Genomic DNA, 22,982 nt, shown 5'->3' on the forward strand with positions numbered 1-22,982 from the left:
TCATCAAAACTGTTTCCTGTTCCTAAAAACTAATAGTTTTTTTCTCCCTGCAGTTTTCAAATTATTTCCATCATTGCTAATATAGAAAAAGACTCCCTTCTACATCGAAACATTGAATCACCAGTCCCGACAGTGTAGACATTTAATAATGTTTAGTTTTTATCCTTAATTGCTGATTCAAACTATCTTGGTCTCAATAAGGTATATTTATAAGTTTAAATGGAATATATTTTCCTTATGATATTTTAAAAATGGTCATGAATCCATTTGGTATCCTCCATTTATGTTGAGTAGAACTGCGGAAATCCTCCATCAAAATATATTTCTAATTTGTGAAAGCGTTTTTTGTGTCAAGCCTTCAGTTCAGAAGCTTCCTCTGCCAATGGATCTGCATGGTGTACCCGCTTTTCTCACGAAGGTTCCTTTTGAGCCAACTTGAATGTTATTCACTCAAGCTTCTTACCTGTCAAATGTTCTTACTAGTAGTGGTTCCTTAAGCTAGAGTAAGCAAACTTCAGGCCTGGGTAACAGATAACAAAATAGTTTTACATATCTATCTTAAGTTCTTATTTAAAAAATTGGTTATGTTTTTTCATGTCTATGAGAAAATAGTGATTCCTATGCTATGTCCTAAACTGCATAAGAAACAATGTGAGAAGTCCCATCACACATGAAAGCGTTCTTATTTATGTTAAATGAACTGAATTGATTAGGTTTATGTAGCTGCTTATCCTCTTTGACCCAACAGAATTAGCATTCTAGTAGCCAGTCAAATATTGGCAAAGTGGCTAGTATCTGGTATCCATTTCTTCCTCGTGCAGAATTCTGTGCAAAAAAGATAAAAATTCTGTGCACAAAATTAGAAAATTCTGCAAGTTTATTTGTCAAAACTTAAACAATCTTTTGAATAATTATTATCCATATTCCATTTAAAATATTTAAAATAAAATGTTTTTATCTACCTTTGTTGTCTGTAAGTTTTATTTTTCTATCATGTCCGTTCCAGTTTCTTTTTTCTGCTTTCCTGTCATCTGCTAATTCTCCTTCAAGCTATCCATTCGTCTTTTCTCCTCCTGTCTGTTCCCTAACTACACTTGCTCCTGACATATTGATCATTCCTGTTTAGCTCTTTTCTGCCTCTTTCTTAACCTTCTCATCTTTTTCACTTTTTAGCTACCTATCAAATTTCCATGTTCTTTCCCATTCTTTCCTCAGCCCTCCATTCCCTTTCATCTTCAATGTACCCACATTAACATATTTCCTGCCACTCTCCTTCCCTTCAGCATCTTCCTTCCTCCACCCTTATAGCCCAGCATCTGTGCCCTCTTCCTACCTTTCCAACCCTCGTAGCTGACATCTCCCTTTCTTCCCTCCTGTAGTCTCCCCCATGATCCTGCTTTTCTCCCACTCGCTTCCCTCATTCCTATTATCAGACATCTCTCCATCACTCCATTTTGCTCCTTGTTCCAACATATCCCTCCTCCTTCCCCCTCTATCTCCTTACCTCTCATCCACCCCATGTCCAACACCTCTCGTCCTCCCTTGTATCCCTCCCTTCATGCAGCATTCTCTCCTGCCTTTCACTGCCATATCCAACATTTCTGTTTCTTTCCTACTGCCCACTATCTCTCTCTTCCCCTGCTTAGTGCCCTAGGTCAAACCTCTTTATCTCTTTTCATGCATCTCTCTCCCTTCTTCCCCTCTGTTATCATTTCACCTTTCCCCTCACCATGCATATCTCCTTCCCCTCCCCTGTGCCAGCATCTTTCCTTCTCACTCTTTCCCTCCCCCGTGCCAGCATCTTTCCTTCTCACTCTTCCCCTTCCCCATGCCAGCAACTTTCCTCTCTCTCACCCATCCTCTTGTGCTGGTAACTTTCCTTCCTTTCACCCATCCCCCTTCCTTTGTGTTGGCAACTTTCTTTCTCCCCCCCTTCCTCCTCCTATGCCAGTATCTTTCTTTCCTCTCACCCCATGTTAGCATTTTTCCTTCCTCTCACCCTTCCCCTATGCCAGCACCTTTCCTTTCTCTCACCCTTCCCCTCGTGCCTGCAATATTCCTTCTTTTCACCCTTCCTCTTCCCCCTGTGCCTTCAACTTTCCTTCCTCTCACCTCTCCTCTCCCTTTATGCCAGCATTTTTCTTTCTTCTCATCCCTCCCCTCCCCCTGTGCCAGCATCTTTCCTTCTTCTGCTCCCCTGTACTCTTTCTCCCTAAGTAAGGCTTGCTTCAGCAGGTTGTGGCTTTGGCAGCAATTTCCACACACTGCTTGCATCTAACCCAGAAACCTCTCCTCAGCCAATGAGAGGCTTACAGATTAGTGGCGGAAGCTGACACCGTCACTGAAAGAGATTCTGCATGACTATGCATTCTGTGGAAATTCTGCATTGTGTAGTCATGCAGAATTCTACCAGGATTAATTTCTTATTACACGCTGGTAGTAGTCTAGGCCAGTGGTTCCCATCCCTGTCCTGGAGGACCACCAGGCCATTCGGGTTTTCAGGCTAGCCCTAATGAATAAGCATGAGAGAGATTTGCATATAATGGAAGTGAGAGGCATGCAAATCTGCTCCATGCATATTCATTAGGGTTAGCTTGAAAACCCGGTTGGCCTGGTGGTCCTCCAGGACAGGGTTGGGAACAACTGGTCTAGACAGTGAAGTCTAATCTTATTGAGTCAGAGCTACTTCAACTAATATGTCTCTCAGGAAATCTGCTTTTATGGACAGCATATACACAGCTGCTATTTGATCCTTGCTTCACTTCTTTGACCAGTCTGTTTAGTCTGGTAACCTCAGGTAATCTCACGTTTTTTTCTCTGTGACCAAGGAACGTGAAGAAAATGGACATGCTATAGATAAAATGAGAATCCCTGAGGTTGCTAGTCAATTACTTGTGTATCTTACCTGTAGCAGGCATTATCCATAGACAGCAAGATTGATCAAACTCCCAATTCTTCTCACTCTGAGGATTGTATTTTTTATGAACTTTGGAACCATCTGAAGGACTGAGACAGCTGCCATGTTTGGGAAGAGCTGCAGAAGCTAAAAACTTTATTCTTAGTTTTTCCATCACAGTGCCACCAGTGACATCACCCACTTGTATAAATTTGTATGTATACCTTCTGCATGGATTCATATACTTTATAAAATATACTTGTATATTGCAACTCCCCTCTCTATTCTCTCTCCAAACTGTGCCTCCAGGATTACCTTTGTGCACATTGTATAACTCGGTTTCTTCTTTCTGTGCACCTAACTTTAATAAGCATACATATCACTGCAGTTTTATAAGATCCTTTTACTGCATATATAGCAAGCTGTATACATAGAAAAAGCTTTATAAAATTTCCCCTCAGGATGGTAATTTTATTATCCACTTGAGTGTATGGTGCTTATAAAATTGTTTACTCATGTAATGATATAAAAGGGAACAAACTTTATGCTTAAATCAAGCTTGCACTAACAAATAACAAGTTTTTGTTAATAATGAATTGCAAAAGGGGTAGTCTGGGAAAAAATTATTTAACAAATAGCAAGACTCATAATCAAACACACTTCAAAATGAACCATTATTAGACTCAGAAGCCCCACTTATATCACTGGCTTACTTTTTATAGTCAGGAAAAACAGAACAGTGAAAATACTCCACATTGTTGTGAGAGGAAAAAAAGACTATTCTACAAAACCCCCGACTTCCTAATTCCAAATCAGAACCCCCTTATGCAAAACACCAGCAGTTCAATGAAATATCATTGTAATCTTCTCAGGCACTTATCTTAACATCCTGAGTTTTCATGGAGTTTAAAATACTTCACATCAGATCCAGATAATTTCTTTCAAATAGTCTTGTAAATCCCAATCCAGCCAGAGAGGATAAACAGTCCCAACAATCCCGACAAGGGCCCCTTGTTTCATGGCTTCCCGCTGCTTCAGAAGAAATAAATTTACCTTGACTGCAGAAGGCTTCAAGATGGCAAACGGCTTTAAATAAATGCCAATCATATTTATCTAATCAGCAAGCTTTCTCCCCACCACCCAGGTACTGCAGCACCTCTCCCCACCACCCAGGTCCAGCTGCATTTCTCTCTACCACCCAGGTCTAACAGCACCTCCCCCCACCATCCAAGTCTAACAACACCTCTCTCTCTCCTCTTCCCCACCATCCAGATCCAGCAGCATCTCTCCTTCTCTCTTTTGCCTCTCTCCAACCACCCACTTACCTTCCTACCTATCTCTTCAAAACTTTGACAGCAGCGATCAGCATCTCCTACCTGCTGCTTCCGCTGGCCTCAACACTCTTTTTGATATCACTTCCTGGTCATGGGACCAGGAAGTGACATCAGAGAGAAAGCAAAGGCCGATGCAAGCAGCAGGTAGAAGGTGCTGCTTGCTGCCGGAAAAGTTTTGAAGAGGCACACTGCATCAACAGCAGAACACAAAGGGGGAGTGGGTTAGTCGCGGCAGCATTGTCGGTACAGCATGGGTACATGATGGTGGGGGGAGGGAGAGAGAAGATGTTGCTGGCAATGCGGCACACATTCCTGGGTATGTCTTACGTGCCTCAAATACAAAATAAATCCCACTGAAGGATATTTGAAAGAGATCGTGGAACAAAATGGTCTCAGTAACCTGCTTGGATAAGGATAATTCAATCCAAGGATATTTCAATCCAATACCAAATCATTCAAGGTTTATGATTTCCATCACTGACCAAATTACCTCTACCTCCTTATTTGTGTAAACCAATTTTTACTGTATCATAAGTTAATTATTTTATACTTTTTCTTTTTATACACAGCAAAACATCACTTATCTTTTCAAAGGTTCTCGGGACACTTTATTTTGATATCCCGCCTCACTTGGGGCTATTTATTTCTGCCCCAAGTGAGGCGAGATATCAAAAGAAAGTGTCCTGAGAGCCCTTGAAAAAGCCGCATTTAGCGGCGAAACTGGTCCCCGTCGGGCTTACCAATACTCTGCACACAAATAAGGAGGTGGAGGTAATTTGGTCAGTGATGGAAATCATAAACCTTGAATGACTTGGTATTGGATTGAATTATCCTTGTCCAAGCAGGTTACTGAGACCATTTTGCTCCACAATCTCTTTGAAATACCCTTCAGTGGGATTTATTTTGTATTTGAGCATTGTTCCTAAAGAATCCCACATACCATTTTCCATGCTTCACTGAGTATGTTTTGCGTACACCTGGAGGTTCGCATACCATGTGTTGGGGAAACTCTGCTATAAACAGCAGGGTAAGTATTCAGCCAGCAATGCTCAGCATTTTGCTGACCATTGTCCCTGGCATTATGCATGGAAATTTGGTGCCGGGCCATGTCTGGGTTTCGGCATTTAATTTTTGAGTTTGTAGAGCAGGCTATGGAGCACAGCATAAAGATTGGACTGACTTTTATGCGAGCCTATTTATGCAGTTATCCTGTCCGGTTAAGTGCTGACTCTGCCCTTGGAAAACCCCCATTGTAGCTGGTTTGGGAATAGATGCAAACTGAACATTTTCAGTGGTACTTAGCAGTTAGCCCTGAACAGGTGATTTAACTGGCCATGATTTGTTTCTGACCAGTTAAATAACTTTGAATATTGACCTGAATGTGCCTCTATCCACCCACATACATATTTGGTAGTTTGCAAAAAAGTACATGTTGTACCTGCAGTAAAGACTCTGAAGGACTTAAATTTTGTATTTGAAATAGATGGTTGTATAATAATATAATAGGGTCATGAAGAAGCATTTCATTTAAAAGCTATATAGTTCTTGTGTACTAAAAATTGTTTTTATCCTTCTACTTGGTTAAATACAATCATTTTACCTTTCAGAATAACATCCCTTTACCATTCGTATTAGAATGGGCTTAATCCTTATAATAATAATGCTCCTTACCTGTTTGTAAAAGGGTTTGCTGTGTCTTTTTTCACAGATTAAGCAAGCCCGAGAGCTGGTCTCGACGGGCGACCCTAACGCGGGACTGGGTGGCCCGCTGAGTCGCTCGTCGGGGCTTGCTAGCCGGGGCTAGGAGGGGGGGGGGGGGCGGTCCGTTGCCTTGGGATCGTGGCTTCCCCCTATCAGGTCGTCGCAGCCGTGGGGGATTGTGGGTGGGAAGGGATAAAGGGAGGCGTGCTCGGAGGACCTAAAAGGTTTGGTCCTCCGAGACTGCTTGGGTTCACCACGTGCGCCTCCGTGTTCGTGTCCACATAAAAAAAAAAAAAAAAAAAATATATAAAAAACTTTCCCTCGTATCGGGGCCCGATTCCGGAGGCTAGATGGCGCGGACACCCCTTGACGCGGCCGTGGATGAGGCAGAGTTGTCGCTGATAGCGGGGGACTCCTTGGACGGTGGAGATGCGGCCCCGGTGAGTACGGCTGCTGGGGCGGGTCGTGAGCTACCTCCCAGGCGCTCCCGTTCGGCCGTGCGAACGGCGATTGCGCTGGAGGTAAGGGGGGAGCCGCCGGTAGCGCGAGGGCGTGCGGGTTCGACCCGCAGGGGCAGGGGACGACTCTACGGGTCGCGGCCACGTGGCAGGGCCGCGATCGGGGGGGCGGCGGCAGTTTCATTGCCCGTTGCGGCTTCGGAGCCCAGGGTTTTCGCTCGGGGGGCTCGGGAGGTGGCGGCTGAGCAGGTGGGGGCCCGTTGTGTATTGGGGGCTTCTCCTTTAGAGGGAGTGAGCGGGTTTCCGGGGGCTCCTATTCTCCCGCCTACTTCGGGTGCGGCTTCTACTTCGGGTGGGGCTAGTGGCCCGCTGGGCGGATCGGAGGGAGGTTGGTCCCCTTGGGGTAGGTGGGGTACTCCCTGGGCTATGGGTCCGTGGGCTTCGGTACCACCCTCTGTTCCGGTGGTGGGTCCCTCGTCTCCGTGGGGACCGGGTTTTGTTGGGGGCTTTGGGAGTGGCGAGATTCGTGGTGAGGTTCGGGGTTCTGCGGGGCTACCTTACCCTCCTGCTGTCCAGGTTGCTGGCTCCTGTCCGGATTTCTCCCCACAGGCGGTCGCCGCTGGACGTGTTGCCATGGCCGGTACATCTTCTGCGGGACCAGTTCGTGAGGGCCACACTGGAGCGGTGCGGATGAGCGTCGAGGGTCCAGCCCGGAGCGAGCAACGTCCTGCTATGGCGGCTGCTGCGGAGGGCGCCGCTTCTGACGGAGTCGATGGCGGACGTGGACAAGGAGCGGACCGGATTACGGGTAACATGGCCTTAGAGGCTGGGGTTCCTAGCCGGGGTAAGAAGGGGAAAAAGAAGGGTAAGGGTAAGAAGCGCCGTAGGGATAGGGATTCTTCTTCGTCCTCTTCCTCCTCTGTAACATCCTCTTCCTCTTCTTCGTCGTCTTCTTCTTCTGGGTCCAAGCGGCCGGTGTCGAGTGGGGGTCAGGTACAGGGAGGTGACGATCGGGGGGCGCATGCGTTGGTTGCGTTGTCAGAACTGTGGGAAAAGGTCCCGCGGTCCCTGCGGCGTAGAATTAGGAGGCGGGCCTGTGTTGATATATTCGCGCTTATGGAAGGTCGGGTCCGCAGTAGGAAGAAGAAGAGTAAGAAGGAGGGTGGGAAACCCAAGGTGGGTGTGGTGTCGCGTAATATTGTTAACTGGACGCGCGCGTTTTTACGTTTGGCCAGCATATGGGGGAGAGAGAGACCTCAGGACTATGGCCTTCTGTTGGCTTACGCAGACTCCGTTTTAGATGCGTATCAGCGCTTCGGGGGTTGGGCGTGGCTGAATTACGATGAAGCGTTCCAAGACAAGATGGAGGAAAATCGGCATATGTCCTGGGGCACGCAAGACATTAATCTATGGCTCAACCATATGGCAAAGCCAGGAGTTTCGGGTCAGGGTCCTTCGGGGAGGCAGTTGCAGCAGTCAGCTGGGGCGGGGCGTTCCTTTCGTCCGCCTGGGAGTGCCGGTGCCGGTGGAGGTCCAGGCCTCTGCTGGCAGTTTAATAAATCTACCTGCTCCTTTACCGATTGCCGTTTCCGACACGCCTGCTCCCTGTGCGGTCAAGGTCACTCGGCCCTCACATGTCCCAAGAAGGGAGCGGGTGTCCCTCCTCTCCCAGGTAAGTGAGTCAGGGGCACACGGGTTGCCCACCCGGTTATGGTGGGTGACATGCGTCCGTGGCTGGCTCAGTATCGGGATGCGTGGGCGGCGGACGTTTTATTGAGGGGGTTTAGTGAGGGATTTGAGATACCATGTGTGCTGCCTGTATCGAATGTGCAGGCTTCTAATGCGTCCTCTGTGTCATATCTTCGGGAGGAGGTTCGCCGGAAGTTGTCTGAAGAAATCGAGTTGGGGCGGATAGCGGGGCCTTTTCGCGCTCGTCCGCTTCCGGGCAGGTGATGTCATTCTCAACTTGTCCAGGCCGGCTGGCCTTTCGGTGAACGACGACGTTCCGCGGGAGTTGTGTTCAGTACGCTACGCGTCCTTTGACAGTGCCTAGGACTCATTGTCGTGTTGGCCCATCGGCTTTGTTGGCCAAGGTTGACATTGAATCGGTTTTAGGTTATTGCCAGTGCTACCGTCCTCGTATCCTTTGCTGGGTTTTCAATTTGAGGGTGCCTTTTATTTTGATCGTTGCCTGCCGATGGGGTGCTCTGTTTCATGCGCTTTGTTTGAATTATTTAGTCCCTTTCTGCACTGGGTCACGACTCGGCGTGCGGGGCGGGACCCGGTGGTGCACTACTTGGACAATTTCCTTTTGTGGGAGGTGCAACTTCCGAGGATTGCCGGCGATTGAAGACAGTTTTTGAGTCTATGGCTGCGGAATTTGGTGTACCGTTATCGGCTGTCAAGTCTGAGGGCCCTTCTACATGTCTCACGTTTCTGGGGATCGAGATCGACACAGTAGCAATGGTTACTCGGCTTCCGCTGGGTAAGGTGCGGCAGTTGCTGGATTTGATATCGCTGGTAGGGGGTGCTTGTAAGCCTACTTGCGACTGGTTCTGTCTCTGTTGGGGTTCCTCAATTTTGCCTGTCGGGTGTTGCCTATGGGACGCCCATTTTCACGTCGTTTGGCGGTGGCGGCTGCGGGTGTTCATGATCGCAGACACTTTGTGCGGATTTCAGCTGGGATTCGGGCCGATTTACGGATGTGGTCTATGTTTCTCGAGTGTTTCAATGGTTCGCTTCCCATTCAACTGCCGGAGGTCGTTAATGTGGACCTTGAGCTGCAATCTGATGCGGCCGGGGGCGTCGGTTTCGGTCTTCAGAGGCTTGGCGGCGGGCGGGTCTTCCCGTAATGTTACTCTGCTGGAACTGTTTCGTTATTGGTGGCTTGTGAGTTGTGGCTGGACAGGTTGCAGAACAGGCGGGTGGTGTTTTGGTGTGACAACATGGGAGTGGTGGAGGTAGTCAACAGACAGACGGCAAAAAATGTTTGCAGGTGACTGCGACTTAACCTGTTCATTCGTGTGAGACACGTTCCTGGAGCGCTAAACGCCTCCCTGACGCTCTTTCTCGTTTTCGCTGTTGCAGTTTCGACAGCTGGCGCCAGAAGCACAGCCGGAGGGATTGCCGATGTCGGAGCATTTATGGAGCCTGGCGGGGAGCGGATCTGGTCCCTCCTACAGCGCTCAGTAGCACTTTCTACGTCTCGGGGATGGCTCCCTGGACCGGTGTCAGAGTTGCTGCTGGCAGAATTCTTGGCCTCGGCGCTTCTTCAGGGATGTTCTCGGAGCGCGGAGGTTGGGCTTCTGGTGGGCTTCACGTTCTTTTGCAGAGCATTAGGGAGGACGTGCCCTTCGTCGGGGTTTTTGCCCCGTCGGATGTTAGCGGCGTGGGGTAGGATGGCTCCGCGAGTGCTTGACTCGCGTTTGCCTATTACACATGCGTTGCTGGTCAACCTTGTCAAGGTGCTGCCTAGGGTGCTGCGCTCGGGTTTTGAGACCTGCTTGTTTCGGGCGGCTTTCTCCTTCTCGTTTTTTCGGTGCGTTGCGCATGGGCGAGTTACTCGTCCATCAGTCGGATGTTCAGGGTCTGCGAGGCCTGCGGCGCACTCAGGTGTGTATCTCCGGTCCTACGTTGCGAGTTTCATTGCTCGTGCAATGGCGGATCAGCTGGGCAGGGGGCGTACGTGGGTCCTGCATCAGGTTGAGGGTTGTGCGTCTTGCCCCGTCCAATCGCTGGCTGCCTATATGGTGATCCGTCCTTCTGCTGCCTTGGCGTTGATGGTGCATGAGGATGGTGCTCTTCTGTCGCGATATCAGTTCTTGGCCGTGCTACGTATGGCTTTAGGTGAGTGCGGTGAGAACCCGGCTAGCTACGGCACTCACTCATTTCACATTGGGGCGGCTTCCAGTGCGTTCGCGGCGGGAGTTCCGGAAGCAGCCATACGCCGGCCGGGTAGGTGGTCGTCTGATGCGTATCGGGCTTACATCCGCCCGTCGAGTGCGAATCATATGGATCCGAGGTTAGGGGGATTGGAATAGTGGGTTGCATGGGGGGGTCTCGTATTCAAGGGTGGAGGTGGTTAGTGGGGTATGCTGGGGGGGGGCTCTGGCATGGCTCCCAATTTACTAACTGTCGGTTGTTGGAGGGTTGTGTCTGAATTCCGGGGTTTGCCTTGCAGGTGCTGTGCAGCGGGTCATGTCTGTCTGGATTTTCGGGCATTCCTTCGTCCACTGGGCCGGGGAGCGTGCAGTGGTCGTCATTTGGGCCTCGGGCATCGTGGCGTATTTGTCTCCTGGTGGGGATAGAGAGGCATGCGATGGCACCAGTTGCTTCCTCTGCTGAATGATCTTTGTCGGCGTCCTCGCCGCCTGGATCTGTTGATTCTTCACCTGGGGGGCTATGATGTTGATGCGCTGAGTAGAAAACGTCTTATCGACATAGTGATTGGGGATTTGGGATTGATGCAGGGTAGGTTCCCCGAGGCTCGGTGGATCTGGTCCGATATCATTCCTCGACCCAGCCGCCTTGAGTCTCGGCGGTGGACCAGGGGGCTCATTAAGGTTAACAGACAGATAGGTCGATGGGTGGAGTCACGGGGAGGTATTCAGGTGAGACATGATTGGGTAGATGTGTCTTGTGCTGGGTTGTTTTATAGGGATCGGGTTCATTTGTCCGATATAGGTTGGGATTTGTTATTGGATGACTTCGCCACCTGCTGTGAGCGTGTGTGGGTCTCCTAGCCGCAGCTCTGTTCCTTGTGGGGTTGGGCCTGTAACTAGTTACAGGCCTGTGGCGGTATCCCGAGCTACTGGCTACTGGGGCTCATCAAGGGATGAGCGGTGGGCCGGCTGGGCGCCGTGCCTGGTGGGTCGGTTGACCCTGGATAATGGGGCATGTGTGGGACATGCCACCCCTCAGACCCTAGCTTGGATGGCGGGGTCGGGGGCCAATTACTTCTGGTGGTAGCTCGGGATCTGGTAACAATGGTGATACCATTGTTAGGGGTTTTTTGTTAATGTTTTAATTGTGGCTGTTAAATTATGTACCTTTAATTGTGTTAATTGTATTAAGAATATGTTATTATTCAATAAACAGGGCTGCGGCCAGGTTTTACCACTTAAGATGTCTTGGTCTTATTGGGATTGGGAAGAGGTTGGACGGGAGGAGGGGGTATCGTGTTAACAGAAGCGGGTCACTCCAGGTACCGCTGTTAGGAGTCCCTGGCTGATTAAAACGTAAACTAAATTCAGAATTCAGTATTTTATCATGCTGCAAATAAAGACAATTTACTGTGGTTTATTTTGAATAGTTCCTGTTCTTCTAATTTTCAATAAAAAGATTTGAACTTAAATAAAATCCAGATTGTACTTCCTAAGGTGAAAATACTTTTATTTAAAATGTTCCAATACTCTTCTTGAAACAAAATTACTTTCACAGCAAAATGGTTCTCAATTTGTGGCTGATGATTGACTATCCTGATTCCGGCCCTTCACCTGTGGTAGCCAGAAGAATCAGCCCAGGTCCCCCCAGAATTGTTATGGTATCATTTAAATAAAATGGTTTTTGGAGTTGTTGGGTTTTTTTTTTTCCTTTTTCTTAAATTTAAAGAAATACATTGCTGTTTATCTCGGACCAGATAATGAGGGGGAGGCAAACCTTTTCTGGTTCTTTGTGACAAATAGGAAGGAATGATGCCTTCTCACAACTTGTGGTAGAACAGATTTAATGTAGATTTTAACGTACCTCTTCAAGGCAAGGAGAGAGGCAGACCACCTTTAGCTTCTTTAAACTGAACAGTGATGGTGACCATATTTTCTGTAGTGCCTAATGTTTTATGTCAAAAAATATTTTTTTTAAAGTATACTATTCTGTCTTTAATGGGACTTCTTGGGAAGTGGGCTTAGGCAAAGAATAGATATTCTGCTAGTATTTGTATAATTTTATTCAGCAAACTTTTAATTTAAAAAGTTGCATAAATCTTTAAACATTTTAAAAATTAGGTTGCTCAATTTTCTTCAAAAGTTTTGTATATTGGTCAGCAATACTTAACTAATAGCAAGGGTGCTGCATTTTATTTCTTCGTGGTTTTCCCTTGCTTACATCAAGTGTATAAATTAAAATGAATATTTAGATGAATTGTGAGTTTGGATTCATTTGATTAATGTAGAGAGTAGCCCTTTAAAGAGAGATATGAGAGATCATTATTTGTAGTATAATTATAAGGTATGTTTTTGCCATTTATCAAATTAAAAAAAAATTTACATACAGCACTGCTCTGTTTTTAAGGTATTGGAAAATGAATGGTTTTCTTTGTTAAATGTTTGAATTTATTTGCAGATGTCTCCTGCAGTGTTCTGTCTGGCAAGATTGGATGTTTTCTCTTGGGTATATTAATCCCAAGAACTCTGAAGAACAGAAGATTACAGAGATGGTGTACAATATTTTTCGAATTTTATTGTATCATGCAATAAAATATGAATGGGGAGGATGGCGAGTCTGGGTTGATACTCTCTCCATAGCCCATTCTAAGGTAGTTTATTAATGGCACTGTTATATGTATGCAATTTGTTTTAGGTTACATGTGAAGTATAGTAGGTAAAATTTCCTAGGTCTACATTTATATAGATTAAGTTCAAACATATATGTCAAATGCTGAGAATGATTGAGAAATATGAATACCACAAAAATGTACATTCCTTAGTATCTCCAAAGGATTAGTCCATACTTTTGGGTATCTACCAGCATGTGGAGATATAGAGTAAATTAGAACTTTTTCACATAAAGCTGATGAGGTTCCTTTCAGTATTTCTTTATCTCTAGCACAGTGGTCTTAAACTCAAACCCTTTGCAGGGCCACATTTTGGATTTGTACGTACTTGAAGGGCCTAAAAAAAAAATAGTTAATGTCTTATTAAAGAAATTACAATTTGGCATGAGGTAAAACTTTTTATAGTTTATAAATTTTTCCTTTTCGTTAAGTCTTAATAATAATATTGTCATTTATAGCTAAAGAGACATATGATCAAGAAACTGTTTTATTTTACTTTTGTTATTATGATAAAAATACCCCCCCGGGCCGCGAGTTTGAGACCACTGCTGTAGCAGGTGGTAGAACCTTGCTATACAGCTCTGTCTTAGGTTCCTGTGATGGACCACTGTTTAATTTAAATTTCTGGGCAAAGGCTTTATATATTGGCCTTTTAGGCGTAAACCTGGTGGTGCCAGGTCTTTTCCCCTCCACTAACCTCTCTCCTACTTGTGATGGGCTCTTGGCCTTTTCATGGGGCTTCAGTTAAGCTTCTGGGGCAAAGCCTTTTGGGTGTAAACCTGGTTGTACCAAGTCCTTCCTTCTCCTCACCACCTCTCCCTTATGTGCTGAGTTATTCAGATTTTAAGTAAGGTTGCAGAACTGTTTAAATGCAGTTCCCAGTGTGGGAGCCAGTTTACAGTATCAGGGCAGTGCATCATGTATATAAGGTCCTCTGCAAGTGCTTAGCTAGTGTTCCCATATTTCTTGACTGAGGGCAGTTACTTAAAAAAAGACTCCCTGAAAGTTTCTCTAACTTCATTTCTGGAAATTAATTTTTGTTACCAGAACTCTATTTATATTAACAATACGGGTATTCCTTCTTTTAGCATCCTTACAAAGGCGTTTAGTATAGAGTTAAGCTTATTGCTATTAGCTTTGTGTTTCTGTGGGAAGTTTTATATCTTACCTTCACTGTTCTCATGTCTCTCCTGGTCTCCATGGTAAACATGGAAGAATGGGAACCTCAGAGCTTCCATTGTGGGATTTTCTCCAAGTGCAATGTTACTGTGATTAGAGAGGCAGAATAATTTATTCTGGAAGGTGACTAACTTTCAGTCTGAAAGTCACAGGTTCGAGGATGGTGTGTGCATAATTTTAGAAGCTGTGGAGATCATCTCTATTTCAAAGGGTCATATTTTACTTCACACTCCCAAATTACTTGCTTTGACAAGCAGTTCATTGCATGGCTAGGACAGCTAACACTATGGGCTCCTATTACTAAGCTGCGTTAGGGCATTAATGCACAGAATAGCACGTGCTGAATTGCCGCGTGTGCTAGACCTTAATGCCAGTATTGAGCTGGCATTAGTTCTAGCCACGTAGCACGCAGTAATATCCTGCGTGCGCTAAAAACGCTAGCGCACCTTAGTAAAAGGAGCCCTATACTCCATTGATAAAAGTTAGCTGTGTTGGTTTTCCATAGCAACTCTGCTCTCTTTTTTTTAAAAAAAATCTTTATTCGTTTTCATATCTTACAAGTGTATAATATTCAATCAAAAAAATTTTACAAATTACTTGACATTCTTACTTATAATCATTAAAGCATAAAAAGAATCCCTCCCCACCCATCCCATCCATTATTAATAAACCAATTAAAACAAAAATCATATATTCCAATCCCACCCTACTTGTATCCTTATATAATAAAAAGGTGTTTAAGGTGTCTGATCATTAGAATATGTAATCAATGGCCCCCAAATCTTTTTAAAATTATGATAATTAACTTGTTTTATAGCAAGCAATCTCTCCATTTTATAAATATGACAGACTGAATTCCAACAAAAGGTATAATTAAGTTTAGTATAATCCTTCCAATTTCCAGTAGTATGTTAAATGGCAACCCCCGTCAGTATTAGTAAAAGTTTATTATTATTTTCTGAAACTGGAATCTTAAATCTCATAGATGTACCAAATTAAAATAGTATCGTAGGAAAGGACAACATGATTTTCTAACAATGAATTAGTTTGGGACCAAATTAACTTCTAAAAGGCATTTTTATAGGGACAAAAAAAAATTAAATGATTTAAAGTCCCAGCTTCTAAACTACAATGCCAGCATCTATTAGACCTAGAGCTATCCAACTTCTGTAAACGAACTGGGGTCCAAAAAGCTCTATACAACAAAAAGAACCAAGTCTGCCTCATAGATGCTGACCTTGTAGTTCTTATTCTCCAAGATCAAAATCGTGGCCATTGAGAAGCAGAAATTTGGTGCCCAATCTTAATGCTCCAAATATCCCTGAGACCAGTTTTGTGTTTTTTTTATTCAAATACCCATACAACAATTTATACCACTGTGCGGCTTGGTGACCCAAGAAATCCGCCTGAAAGCATAGGAATTCCAAACTATACTGAGAGTTAAGAACTTTCCATTCAGGGAACCCCTCCTGAATAGCCTGCTTCAATTGCAACCATTTAAAATTTTGTGAATTGTTTAAACCATATATATGTTGCAATTGTGAAAAACTAAGCAGTGACTCATTTAGAACAACATCATTTAAAGTCCGTATACCTGCAATAATCCAATGCTTCCAAACGATTCTGCTCGCTGATATTGCACACTGATACTGATTTAAACTATTGTATGCCAGCTTCAGCCATCGCTTTATTAAGTGGCCTCACTAGCTGTGTGCCATAGTATCTCTGAATGCTTCTATTGCACTTATACACCTTTTTTTAATTGTATTTGACAGCTAGTGATATTACAGAACTACTTCAATGTAGAAAAATAGCTTAATGGTTAAAGCAGCCAGCTGAGAGCAAGCGCAAAGATCCAGAGGTTGCTGCTTTAGCTCCTGCAGCAGCTTACCACTAATAGTTCATTCTTGCACAATCCCACTCAATTCTTGAAAAAGTGGGTAGTTAATCCAGTTGTCTTCCTAAAAGTAAGACAGTAGGAGCTAGTCTTTTCTGCTCATGTTTATTTTTTTCTTTAACGTTAGTATTTTCACTTGTGTACTTTCATGCTGCAGAAGATCCCCATGGGGGACAGCTCTGACTGCAGGAGATCGCAGACTTTACTGGCAAAGTCTGCTTCCGAGTGTGTGTGTGTGTGGGGGGGGGAGGGGTGTTTGCTGCTTTGCACCCAACTGGACACCCTGCACTTTCAATTTGGAACTCAGGGACTGTTCCACTTTTGAAGATTTATTTCTACTGAATAATCTTCCTTTCTGGAAATGTTTGTTTCATCAAATATATGAAGGCTGTTCAAAAAGTATCAGACCTTAACTTGTGGAAACAAATAAAGCAAGGGAGGTGTGGTTTAATGTGAATCCTTGAATTTTTTTCCCGCAAATAGAAGCTGTCAGTCGCCGGCAGACCGCCGATGAGTGAGGAAGTGTAAGTGAGCGCCGTCGGATTTTCTTTTTTTGACAAAATGGCAGAAATAGTTGAACAACGCTACTGCATTAAATTTTGTGTAAAGCTTGGTGATTCCCAAGTGGAAATGATCTGCAAGATTCAACAGGCCTTCGGGGACGAAGCAATGGGCACCATACAGATAAAGCAGTGGTACATCTTCAGAGATGGCCGCACATCAGTGGAGAGTGAAGCACATTCTGGTAGGCCCTCAACATCCAGAAATTAGATAATCATTGACCAAGTGAGGACCCTGGTGATGCAGGATTGTCGAATCACGATCAGAGAACTTGCAGACGAGGCGAGCATCAGCGTTGGATCCGTTCGTTCCATTTTGACTGAGGATTTGGGCTTCAGGAAAATTTCAGTGAAGTTTGTGCCAAAGCTGCTAATGCACCTGCCCATTCTTCACATTTGATACAGAGTTTCCTGGCCAAACACATCACACCTGTGATTCCTCAGGCTCCCTACTCTCCCGACAAGGCTCCGTGTAACTTCTGGCTTTTCTCCAAGCTGAAAATGCCCCTGAAAGGGACCAGATTTCAGTCAAGAGAAGACATCATGCAGAATGCGATGGACCAGGTGTGAGCAATCTCAAAAGAGGCGTTCCAGCGCTGCTTCCGACAGTGGCAGAACTGTTGGAAGAAGTGTGGGGCAGCTCAAGAGGATTACTTTGAAGGAGATTAGTATAAGATTGTTGCATCTGAATATGAATATTTATTATGAATAAAGGTCTGATACTTTTTGAACAGCCCTCATATGTAATATTTGTATATAATAGAAGTAACTTCTACTTATGAAACATTTTTTATTGGTGGTAATGTGTTTTCTATTTTCCTTCTAAGGTCACTTATGAAGCTCATAAGGAGTACCTTGCAAAAATGTATGAAGAATATCAAAGACAGGAAGAAGAAAATATAAAGAAGGGGAAAAAGGGAAATGTTAGTACTATCTCGGGCCTTTCATCTCAGACAACAGTAGCAAAAAGTGGACTTGAAATTCGAGATTTAGAAGACCTTTCGCAAAATCAGAGTCCAGAAAGTGAAACAGATTACCCTGAACACGCAGAAACCAGGGACCTGCTTCTGGCAACAAAGATATCTGATGATGCATTCGGAAATCCTGATAGACCAGCAGGGGGTGTACATGTAGAAGTTCATGATCTCTTAGTTGACATAAAAGCTGAAAAGGTGGAAGCTACAGAAGTAAAACTTGATGATTTGGATTTATCTCCTGAGACTTTGGTAACTGGAGAGAATAGTACTCTGGTGGAAGTTGAATCTTTATTAGATAATGTTTATAGTGCTGCTGTTGAAAAACTCCAAAAGAATGTTCGCAGTAGTATGGGCTTCATTAAGGAAAGTGATGGGAAAGATAATGGTCCTTTAATAACATTGGCTGATGAAAAAGATGAAACTATTACTGATAGCACTTCATTTCTTTTTAACAAGATATCATCACATCAAGAGGAGAAACTTCTTCCTGATTTGACAAGTAGTAATCATATAACCATTTCTAATGTGCAAGAAACACATATGCACGTTGGTGTCAGTGATAATCTTGGATTGCTTGCTCACCTGACTGGCAATGTAGAAATAATGTGTGAATCAGGTATAATAGAAGAGAAAGAGTTCAAAATTCAAACAACATCTGATGGAATGAGCAGTATTTCAGAAAAGGAGATGGCTTCATCTTCAAAATGTTTAGAATATACAGAGATGATTGCCACAACTCTTGAAACAGACTCTTGTATTAGTAAAACTATAGTGAACATTGATGCAAGCAGTACAGCATCAGATACAGAAAGATCAGATGATGGGAAAGAAGTGGGAAAGGAGATCAAGAAAATCCAGACAACAACAACAACACAAGTAAGTTCATTTTCCTAAGCAAAACATGACTATGTTTTGCTTAATATTTTATTTTAATTACATTTTTACTTGCCTTACCATGGTGGAGAGCAACATTTATATTTACAAATGATTATAATCAAAAATGTTCATAATGTGGATAATATACAAAGTGATTTCCACAGGTAAAAGAGTGTTTGTTTTTAAAATTTATATCCCGCCAATACCTATGTGGGTTACAGAGTAAAACATGCATAAATTATCAATATATAATCTAAAAATGACAAAAGCCATGAAAAGAGGGGCGGTTTGAAAATTTATTATGGATAAAGAGTGAAAACAAAATGAAAATCACACAAACAAAACTGGACTTTCAGACAAAGATCTAGTACCAAATAGTTATTTCTAGTATGACACAGACACTCTGTTCCTGAACACTCAGGTAATCAACTTCTTTTTTGCGAGAACTCTTGTAGGGACCTTCATTTGTATTCTTTTAGCTCCTCCTCCCTTACCTCTGGGCTGTCCTTCAACTCCTCAGTTGTCTTCTGCTGGGGTTTCATTTCATTTTAAAGTCATTCTTTTTGTTGTTGTTTTTGGTTAACTGTTTGCAAGGCTTTTTGGTGCTGCAGAGGATCCCCTTTGTGCCACAGCTCTGGCTGTGGGAGAGCGTAGTTTCAGAGGTAGAGGGTCTGCTTTCAAGGGGCAGACTGCTTTGCAATGATCCTGCTTGGACAGCCTGCCCTAATAATTTAGGATAGCGCTGTCCGATTCAAATTGATTCACTGATTCAGTTTGGCTGAATTGATTCAGGTACTTGGGGGGGGGGGGGTAGTCCATCTTGGCTGCAGACCGTAAGGCGGTGCTCCCTGGGTCAGTGTGCAAACTGCCTTTTTGTATTTATACAATCACACTTCAAGCATTTTCCCCATCTGTCCTGGTGGGCTCACTATCTATTTAAGGTCCCCGGGGCAATTGAGGATTAAGTGACTTCCCAGGGACACTTGGAGCAGTGTGAGGTTTGAACTCACAGCCTCGGGGTGCTGAGACTGTAGCTCTAACCACTATGCCACACTCTCCTCTTCAGTTTCCTTCTGATGTCACGTCCTGGTTCTGCAACCTGGAAGAGACGATAGAAGGGAGATGAAGCCGGCATGAGATACTGAACTGGGGACTGGAGAAGGGAGAGAGGGTGCTGGACCTTTGGGGGTGTCGAACCTAAAGGGAGGAGGAGAGGGAAGGGAAGGTACAGAGATGGAAGATGGATGGTGAGCACAGAGAAAGAAGACCTGGCGAGTGAGTTAACAGAAGACAAACAAATCAGAACCTGGGATCAACATCATTTGAATAATAAAATGACCAGACAACAAAAGGTAGAAAAAAAGATTTCATTTTCTATTTTTTGATTACAATACATCAGATTTATAATGTGTATCCTTCCAGAGCTGGTGTTAAACAGCAAGCATGAACTAGGATCTAACAGTGTTTGTTTAGTTTACACTTGACAGTGCTGGCGTGGGTTTGGAGAGGGCAAAGGGAGAGTGGGTGAAGAGGTTGCAAAATAAACCCTCTAGTTAATTTTAAAGTTAAATCATAGAAAGTGAATCAAATTGTATCAAATCAAAAAATCGAGTTATTTGGCAAAATCAAATTGAACAAACCAAAAAGAGGGCCCGGGTATTCCACAGTCAAAAAATGGGAATCCAGACACAACAAAAGAAAGGATTGTGGAATGCAATGATTTTGACAAGATGTTTATTAAGACAAGTCAATAAAAGTAATATAAAATAGTCTCCACTTCATGAATTACTGACATCTGATGTAATACGGACCCAACACGGTCCATGTTTCAGCAAAAAGCCTTCTTCGGGGGTCCTAATGGGGTGAAAAGGTGAAGCATGATAAATAAATCAATGATGATGATACTGAAACGAAAGGATGTGATAGTGCGCACAAGTGGTGGTGAAAATCTATGCTATACATTAGAAAAGAAGGACAAAGTCCTAATCAAAAATGTGTATATAGACACATGGTGACATATGGAAAAGAGCCGTGAGAATCAGAGAAGCTGTGTTTTTTAACATGGATGCCTCCCACATGGGTTTATTTGCATTATTAGTCCCCTTCCATCCTGTTATACAGTGGCTTCTCTACTCTGGTTATCCCTCTTGACCATTGTGTCCATTCTGGCCCTTTCATTCACTATGTTTTTCACAGCTTCTGATCCTCACGGCTCTTCTCCGTGTGTCACCACGTGTCTATATACACATTTTTGATTAGGACTTTGTCCTTTTCTAATGTATAACATAGATTTTCACTTCTATTTCGGTTCCCTGGTCTTCACCATCACTTGTGCACACTATCACATCCTTTTGTTTCAGTATCATCATCACTGATTTATTTCTCATGCTTCACCTTTTCACCCCTGAAGATGGCTTTTTGCGCTAAAAACCGTTATCATGGTTTTGTAAAAGGGGGGTAAGTTAGTCGTCAGTAGGCGCCTTGCTGGCACCTAACTTAACTTGAAAACACCATTTAAAAAATTAAAAAAAAACATTTAAAAGGAAAAATGTAGGTGCCTACTAGCACTTTAAAAAGACAAAATGTGCTTTAAGACACCTAACACCACTGTAAGTGTGGCTAATGCTGGAATTGGTATTAAGCTTCATAAAGTGCCTTCGTAGGTGTGATTCACGTAAAAGGCAGGCACTGGAAATGTAGGCCTTGAAAACCCTGGCCTACATTTCCTGCACCTACCTTTTCCAAAGCCATGATTCTATAAACAGTGCCATCATGTAATTGACATGCGATTGGCAGCAGTCTTAAGGCGGCTGCTGAGAACGGCACCATTTATAGATTTCAGGCCTAATGCTATCTTAACATCTTAAAAAAACAAGCAAACTGGTTTTTTTTAAGGTACATGTAGTTTAAATAGAACAGTAGTTCTCTGGAAACTAAATGTGAACTTCTATTAATTATTGACTCGTTACATATCTAGAAAGAGAGAAACATGTGAAATCATATGCATAACACAGGAATTATTATTTGAATAATAATGATTCCAACTTGGTAGTAGATGTAATTAACTTTCCCTCTCTACTTGTTTACTATTAATCCAACAGTCTTAAATCTGTCTTATCTAGGCTGTGCATGGTCGGTCCAGTTCCCAGCATGACAGAGATCTGAGAGTTGATCTGGGATTTCGAGGTATGCCAATGACAGAGGAGCAGCGACGCCAGTTCAGTCCAGGTCCTCGTACAACTATGTTTCGAATACCTGAATTTAAATGGTCTCCAATGCATCAGAGGCTCCTGACAGATTTGTTATTTGCTTTGGAAACAGATGTACATGTTTGGAGAAGGTATACAGCAAGTGTTTGTAATTATTTTTGAGTCAAATTTTATGTTCAATATTTTTAAAATCTACATCACTATACATGTTAAATTCTTTTCATATGGACCTATATAAAGAGGCAGGCCTGCAGAGAGTCCCATGTATAATGATCATAAAAAAGTATTTTATTAATATTACATAGAAACATAGAAATAGACGGCAGATAAGGGCCACGGCCCATCAAGTCTGCCCACTCCAATGACCCTCCCTATCTATCTTTGCGGATAGATCCCACATGTTTGTCCCATTTGGCCTTAAAATCTGGCACGCTTCTGGCCTCAATAACCTGAAGTGGAAGACTATTCCAGCGATCAACCACCCTTTCGGTGAAGAAGAACTTCCTAGTGTCACCGTGCAGTTTCCCGCCCCTGATTTTCCACTGATGTCCCCTTGTTGCCGCGGGACCCTTGAAAAAGAAGATATCCTCTTCCACTTCGATGCGACCCGTGAGGTACTTGAATGTCTCGATCATATCTCCCCTCTCTCTACGTTCCTCGAGTGAGTTGAGCTGCAACTTCCCTAACCGCTCCTCGTACGGGAGCTCCTTGAGTCCCGAGACCATCCTGGTGGCCATTCTCTGGACCGATTCCAGTCTCAGTACATCCTTGCGGTAATGTGGCCTCCAAAATTGCACACAGTACTCCAGGTGCAGTCTCACCATGGATCTATACAGTGGCATAATGACTTCAGGTCTACGGCTGACGAAACTCCTGCGTATGCAACCTATGATTTGCCTTGCTTTGGATGAAGCTTGCTCAACTTGATTTGCAGACTTCGTGTCTTCCCTGACAATCACCCCTAAGTCTCTTTCTGCTTCAGTTTTTGTCAAGATCTCGCCATTTAGGGTGTAAAGCTTGCATGGATTTCGGCTTCCCAGATGCATGACTTTGCATTTTTTGGCATTGAAACTGAGTTGCCAGGACCTAGACCAGTGCTCCAGTAGAAGTAGGTCATGCATCATATCATCTGCCATTGAATTATTGTCTGTTGTGCTCTTGTTCACTACATTGCTTAGCTTGGCATCATCGGCGAATAATGTTATTCTTCCTTTACTGGGGGGATCGTCCAAAGCACGGGGGATTGGGAGACAGCTGGAGGAAGTGTTGTAGAGTTGGGGGATTGTGCGAGCATGGCAGGAGACAGTGGGCATCTCTCCAGCGGCTAGGGGTGGGTGTCCAGAGG

General features: G+C 44.0%; 1 protein-coding gene across 1 annotated transcript in view; it reads left to right on the forward strand.

Moving 5' to 3' along the window:
- NBEA (neurobeachin) overlaps positions 1-22,982 on the forward strand; it is an 812,633-nt gene that overhangs the window by 209,903 nt on the left and 579,748 nt on the right. The window contains 3 exon segments of the mRNA XM_033948014.1: positions 12,729-12,921; positions 17,403-18,428; positions 21,551-21,768. Of these exon segments, the coding sequence (XP_033803905.1) occupies positions 12,729-12,921; positions 17,403-18,428; positions 21,551-21,768 (1,437 nt within the window).

This window comes from Geotrypetes seraphini, chromosome 6 (genome assembly GCF_902459505.1).
Source record: "Geotrypetes seraphini chromosome 6, aGeoSer1.1, whole genome shotgun sequence".
Lineage (NCBI taxonomy): Eukaryota > Metazoa > Chordata > Amphibia > Gymnophiona > Dermophiidae > Geotrypetes > Geotrypetes seraphini.